At 38.1% G+C, this 6,565-nt stretch overlaps 1 protein-coding gene across 12 annotated transcripts; it reads right to left on the bottom strand.

Moving 5' to 3' along the window:
• Window positions 1-934: 934 nt before the first annotated feature.
• On the bottom strand, window positions 935-5,091 carry LOC4344713 (protein LSD1-like). Of its 12 annotated transcripts, none has more exons than XR_010742870.1 (8): window positions 3,887-3,981; window positions 3,555-3,642; window positions 3,306-3,431; window positions 3,043-3,207; window positions 2,499-2,612; window positions 2,065-2,178; window positions 1,495-1,973; window positions 1,022-1,328 (listed from the first exon to the last, which is right to left on the bottom strand). XR_010742870.1 is itself a non-coding variant. In XM_015792621.3 (8 exons), exons 3-8 carry the CDS (start codon window positions 3,370-3,372, stop codon window positions 1,293-1,295), a joined length of 606 nt encoding a protein of 201 aa, XP_015648107.1. In that variant the 5' UTR covers window positions 3,373-3,431; window positions 3,555-3,642; window positions 4,923-5,061; the 3' UTR covers window positions 1,022-1,292. The 12 variants fall into 12 exon arrangements, 7 of the variants coding, with proteins under 7 accessions (NP_001390416.1, NP_001390417.1, XP_015648107.1 ...); XM_015792621.3 differs by lacking the exon at window positions 3,887-3,981 and adding an exon at window positions 4,923-5,061 and having other exon boundaries at window positions 1,495-1,604; NM_001403485.1 differs by having other exon boundaries at window positions 1,030-1,328; window positions 1,495-1,604; window positions 3,887-3,983.
• Window positions 5,092-6,565: the final 1,474 nt, after the last annotated feature.

Below are 6,565 nucleotides of genomic sequence, written 5' to 3' on the forward strand. Positions count from 1 at the left end.
TTTTTAGTTCGTGTTTGGGAGACATGAATTATAATGCTTACGTTTTTCAACTGGAGGTACACGCTACTAGTCTTAAACTTTGTTTTTTTATTTTATTTTATTGGAGTTGGTGTTTGGGAGAAATGAATTATGATTCATGTGCTTTTGTATCGTTTACGTTTATAACTGGAGCTACATGCTTGGAGTAGGTTATTATGATCATTTTATCGATTTTGATAGCAAAGTAGAAGCATATCTAGAGTTGTTTAGTTAATTTTATCAGGATAATTGTATCACTTCTATGTTATTTAATGAATTCAACAAATAAGCTTCTATTGCTTAAAAAAGTCGGTGGGTGTCCAAAGGCCAAAATTTATATTTCCCTTGTCGCCCCAAAAAGTTAGTGTGCTACTATGCATGGGCTTGTCACATCTCCTATTTGATTTTCAAGTATATTAAATTTGCAATTGAATCGAATTATTTAGCTGCTTGCATTTATCGGAACAGTCTGAAAATAATTTGACAGAAGAAAATCCAGAGTGTTTTGTTTTTGATAGAATTAAAGTTGAGGAGCAAATCTATTCATCTGTCCTAACAATAATTCAGTAATGGGCGTGCCTGCATTTGCGTTGTTGGGTCAGTTTTCTGAAATACTCGACTGATTGACTGAACACCACCTATATATGCCTTTTATCATTGAGATCTCTGAAACTTCTGCATCTTCCTGACAATTATTGAGCAGTGATCATAGACTGATAGTCCTTGTCAGTGTGATCCATTTGTGTTGTACAATACAATGCATTCATTCATAGATCAAAATGCATCACATGCCATCACTGCAAGCTGTTGCCAAGCAGACATCAGCTTTGGGTGACAGTCAGAGAGATTGTACCAATCACCTGGGTCCCAGTGTTCCTGCAAGCAGCATTAGTTCACTATTGTTTGACTACAATTTCCCATCTGATGTGCTATTCAATCTGATTGTGATTGCATTTGGAGGCTGAGTTTTTACATGTTTCAACTATTCAGAAACAATGAGCAATGCATAAATATTATCATAGGTTTATGTATATAATATGTCAATCTTGTTCGGTCATACAGACGATTCGACGAATTTTGAGCACTAGGTATTTAGCAAAACTCTCATTTATTCCGCAGGCTCTCTCCATATCCAAGGAAGGAAGGTGGAAATTGGGGGGAAAGGGAGATAAAAAAGGAAGAAAAAAAATGCTTCAGGGAAGAACTCTATACATGTGCACTCAAAGCATCGGTTTGAGAAGCTCTTTTCTGAATATTTATGGCACTTCAGCAGTTCAGCTGCTGGGCTTCTGGTCTGTACCAGGTGAGGCCTGAAAAGATTCAGAAAAAAAACACACTCTTCAACTAAGGTCACATCATGAAAAAAATCAGGTTGCAGTGCAATATTAGCCATTAGATGATGCTACTGTAAAATTGAATGTTTTCAGATAAAGGAACTAAATATGAAATTGAAGTGTCCTGTTGATGAACACTTACCCCAACTGATGTCACAAAATTGCAGACTGCGCATTTGACAGACCTTGCGCCATACTGGTACATGAGCAGCATACGGCAGTTCCCGCAGTTTACATGCGCAACTTGATTTGCTGCCATCAAGAACATGGGAATCATTTGTTATTCAGTGTGTTTAAGATTATATGAACAAACACTCATCTTTCAGAAGTCTGCCTTAAAGAAAACTCTGAACTCTGAACAAATTATATGGAACTTCAGAACTTGATGCTAAATTAGGTGTCCTTGTGAGACCTTCAGTAAGTATAGGATACTACTGTAGCACATCTTGTAATTGTAGGAGATATTTCATCATACTCTGGTAAATCTAGTGTATCCTTGTCAAACTTTTTTGTTTTCTGAACCATAGCCAACTCTCATGAATATGACTGGAATACAAGCCAACTCGACGATGTTTATTGCTACCGACTGATTGCTGTTGCTTTCAGCCACAGGAAAATATTCTGTTCAGGAGGAGGATTTTGCATACTGGAATCAAAGCCACAGAATATACCAATTGCAACAGAGGAGGAGGATGATAAATTTTGGTAGTACCTTCCATAGCCAGGTTGACAGTGTGACAGCAAGAACATTGCACACTCGTCGCACCGCGTATATACATCAGGAGAGTGTGGCATCCTCCGCAAACTAACTGCGCCATCTCGGTTCCTGCACAGAAATTCCAGGTAGGAAAATCATTGGCAAAACTGCATTTCAGAACAAAATTTCAGCAAATGCAAAACTCATGCATCGATTTCAAGGGAAAACAGGCTATCCCCTTTAATCTCTCTTTACATTTTTGTGAACATTGCAGCTATATTTCTGCTCTAAAAACCAAAAACTACTCACTTTTGTAAATAAAACAGAGGGTACAATATAAACTTCTAAACTACTATAAAATTTAGATGCAAAGAAACTCAATTTTCAGATGCCACATTACTTACAAACAAAACCTTGAGATGTAAAACCTGAGTGAATCATGTGCATACCAGGAGCAGGCACAGCAGTCACGGTACTGCAAACTGCGCAGCAAACCGACGTTGCTCCGGCTGGATACATGAGCAGATTACGGCACCCAGAGCACACGAGCTGGCTTTGAGCCCCTGAAATTGCACAATCATGGCTCTTCAGAGACTGACTGAATCTCACATTTCAGCAGCTAACATTTTCATTTTCAGACAACAAAAGCATCTTCCATGCAATGTTTTCATTTCAGACAACAAAACTCAGCAGTAAAGAACTTCCATTTTATCAAGTGGGAGTTCTCTCTGAACTTATTTCTATGAGCAGAATAAACTGCTACCTCTGAACCAGGAACAGTAACATTTGATTCAACAAAAACTGTCTAAGAAAGTTTAGTTCACAAGATTTCTAATCCAAAAGCATGCACCAGGGCAAACACTTAATATGCACATCTTGAGAAAAGATTAAATTAATCAGTCAGCCCAACATTTTCAGGTGACCAGCCAACATCAGGGGAAAAAAAACTAAAAAAGTAGCTGTGTTCTTGCAGTGCCAAGTTGGAATCCATACCATTGGGAGGTGTAAATGGCACAGGCGGGGTTGGGTATGGAGCAAGGGGAACCGGCATTGCCGTGCCGGCTGCCTGAACGACGGCGTCGCTTGTAGATGCTTCGCAGATTCTGGCAGCAGTCAGGCAACTGAAATCACCTTTCCTTTCCCTACATGAAAGAAACCCTGCAGAAAGATGCATGAGAAGCTGATGAGAAAGCAAGAAAGATTTCAGTTCTGAAGAAACCAGTGAAAGCTCCAATGGAAAAATGTTAGAACATCACGCTTCAGTTTGCAACATGAAGTTTCAGGACTCTTTATGCAACAGAAAATTGGTTCAGCAATGCACATCAGGTGCAAAAAATTTCAGCTTCTTGGTTGAATCTCTCATCAAATCTTGTGTTCAGATTCTGTTTACATATACCCAAAAAAATAAGAACCACCCGATAATTGAAAATTCATTGGTGGGTATGGCATCCAGGCAAAGAGCTATTTGAGTACTTTTTTTGTGCTAAAATACCAACAAAACTCACATGAACTTTTATTAGTTTGGAGAGATTAGCCACACCACTTGGGATTCACGGCCAATAACGTCCATGAAAACTATTTCCCATTGATAACCTGATAAAAGATGAGCAAGAACAAGTACATGATAAGGTAGGTGGATATAAAATTACCAGCTAAATCTTGAGTCCAAAAACAACAAGGAAATGCTTGCCATCAGCAATCAAGAAACAGGTAAAGAATCATGAACAAGACCAGAGCAAGCCAAAGAGAAGATAGAAACTCAAAGATGGAGGAATTATCAACCATTCAACAAAAAAACATCCAGAGAGAAAAAAATAATTAGGAGCAGAAGCAGCACCTAACAACAGTGCTTATGACCCAATCTTTATGGTAATCTGGCTTGCATGAGAGCAGTTCATCAGTTAGTACAGCTCTCTCTATCTCCTCTCTCTTACAGTGTGAGATAGAGCTTGGCAAATTTATAGGGGAGAAGAAAAAAGGAGGAGCTCATATGATAGGAGGCCAAAAAGGTACCCCCAAAAGTTTCTCACGGCTTGAAAGGACTTTTCTCTTTGTGCTCAAAGAGAGTTTTGTTTCTTGAGCTATTACTGTCCCAGGTATTACTTTTCATGTATTACATACAATTTTTTGTACTAAAACAACTGCTTGAGACAAAATATAATCCATTAGGAGCATCGGAATGGGAATCGTGCATTTCTGAAGCAGAAAGTTAAAGGAGCTGAAAATTTTATTTCTAAAAATTCAATTAGTGACCATATATGCATATTAGGATATCTGAAAGTCTTCCCTTTGTTTGGATAGAGCAGAAGCAGTCCACAATTTGCACTCTTCTGATATCCTAGTCATCCATGATGCAACAAGTTCCCTTAAATGTGAAACTTTGGATGCAAGATTTCAACAAACATGAGAATGACAAATCATCACTTCATCCTGTGTGCCAACCAGCCCATGGTTTTCATGGTTTGACAAGATACAGTGAAATAAGTGACGTAATAATGGAAAAGTTTAACTGAATTCCTATCCTGAATTTCCTTGTATTTCAAGCTTATTGGTGACAAAAATAATTTATAGGTAAAACTCTCCTTTTGAGAAATTTTACGGTCCTCGAGTAGGTACCACTCAGATCCGACCGTTAATTTGCAAAGGGCATGATTGGCATCAGTCTATAAACAGTAAACAGTGCCTACGACTGACGTCATCTCTCCTGTCCGCTTGCACAAGCAGGGCGGCTGGCGTCGTCGATCTACTTGATTTTCCCATCAATGGAGTTCGAACGAACTAAGCAACAACCACGTATACTCTAACACTCTACTTGATCGCTGGCTGCGTGCAGCATCAGGAGCAAACCCCTCGACCAAGAACACTAGTCTTACCATCAATGGAGAATGAGAATGAGCATGAGCATGAGCAGAGGAGGCCACAGCCGTCGGAGTCCACACGCTGCAGGAGATTGACGGCGGCCGGCGGCGGCCGTGCGCGCGAAAGAAGGAATGGAGATGGCGGTCGTGTAGTGTGAGAAGGAAAAGGGGGAGAAAATAGAATGAAAAATGGATCGGAAGAAAGAGTTTGATGCGATATTACAGATGTACCCTCCCACCATCGAATCGGACCGGTAGCCATTCGATTATTATCCCACCCAAAAATTAAAATTGTTCACTCTATTATCACATCGAAGAGTTGAACACGTGTATTAAATATTAAATATAAGCTAAAAAAACTAATTAACTAATTGTACAGATTGCGACAAATTTGCGAAATGAATCTTTTGTCGAATTGCTCCATGATTTGACAATGTGTTGCTACACTAAATATTTACTAATAATAGACTAATTAGGCCTAATAAATTCGTCTCGCGGTTTACCGGTGGATTCTGTAATTAATTTTTTTATTAGTGCCCGAACACCCTATGCAACACCCTATATAATATCTTATGTGACACGCTAAAACTTTATGATCTAAACACACCACATGCAAAATCAACGGTCCTAATATGTACGGTAAAAAGTCTCAAAAAGAAAAAACTACATTAAAGTATCCTATAATAAACACTTTAAAATTTAAGTTATAACTTTGGCTGATTCATTGTAGGGCCATTCTTCTGAAAATTCTCAATTGCATCTATTTTCATTTACCTCACCAAAGAATCAAAAATGGCCCAAAAAAAACTTATGGGGAAGGTAGGTATTAGTAATAAGCAACTAAATCATCTAGAGAAAATATTTTTTTTAAAAAAAATAAAATAAACAGTTGCAAAGTGAAAAGAAATTCTTGTGTGGCCCACCTGTCAGGCTAGTTGTAGCTCACGTTTGAGATGTGTGGGAAATAGTGGCTCAGGAGATGCCACGCGCACACCAGACAAGTCACGGGGCTCGTACAAAAAACGCTGGGTCCACACACGTTATCACACAGTAGTAAATAAAAGTGAGGACAATGGACCATACAAACTGCCCACTATTTTGTGAGGCACAGGTACGAACTTTGTTTTATATAAAAATTGGTTACACTATATTGTACCTTCACAATGGTTATAATTTTTTTTGCAAGGAATATGGAGTCAATGACTTTTATCATGATGAAATAGACTGTCTTTGTATGTATCTATATTCCTTTAGAAAGGGTGTGAATCTGTCACCCCCACCTACTTCCATTGTAATTTTCGCAAGTTAACTCTGAACTTTTTTTTAATGTTCAAAAAAAACTCTGAACTTTTTAATATTAAAAAGATTAGATCTAAATGGATAGCCACATGAAAAATTTAGAGTAAAATGAATATTCCCTATAAAAAAAGTGGGAAACACATTAATACATTTTCTTTTATCTGTAGTAAAGTATGAGCATTTAACTAGTTATATATATGTGCATAACTTCCTAACTTTATTTGGTATCCAAGATAGAAAAATATTTTTTATTTTGACATGTGCTTGATTCCACATGTAGATAGTGTGGATCAACAGACCGCCTACATGAAGGCAACATAACCACATTAGCATTTCGATCCACTATATGGACAAGGATG

The sequence above is a fragment of the Oryza sativa genome, chromosome 8 (assembly GCF_034140825.1).
Source record: "Oryza sativa Japonica Group chromosome 8, ASM3414082v1".
Lineage (NCBI taxonomy): Eukaryota > Viridiplantae > Streptophyta > Magnoliopsida > Poales > Poaceae > Oryza > Oryza sativa.

What these genes read in the sequence shown, in the direction of transcription:
- LOC4344713 (XM_015792621.3), bottom strand. Translation starts at nt 3,372, where the DNA reads ATGTGCATTGCTGAACCAATTTTCTGTTGCATAAAGAGTCCTGAAACT. An exon ending in TTCATGTTGCAAACTGAAGC is followed by an intron (nt 3,208 to 3,305) that starts GTGATGTTCTAA and finishes ATCTTTCTGCAG; the next exon opens with GGTTTCTTTCATGTAGGGAA. An exon ending in ATTTTGTGACATCAGTTGGG is followed by an intron (nt 1,329 to 1,494) that starts GTAAGTGTTCAT and finishes GAATCTTTTCAG; the next exon opens with GCCTCACCTGGTACAGACCA.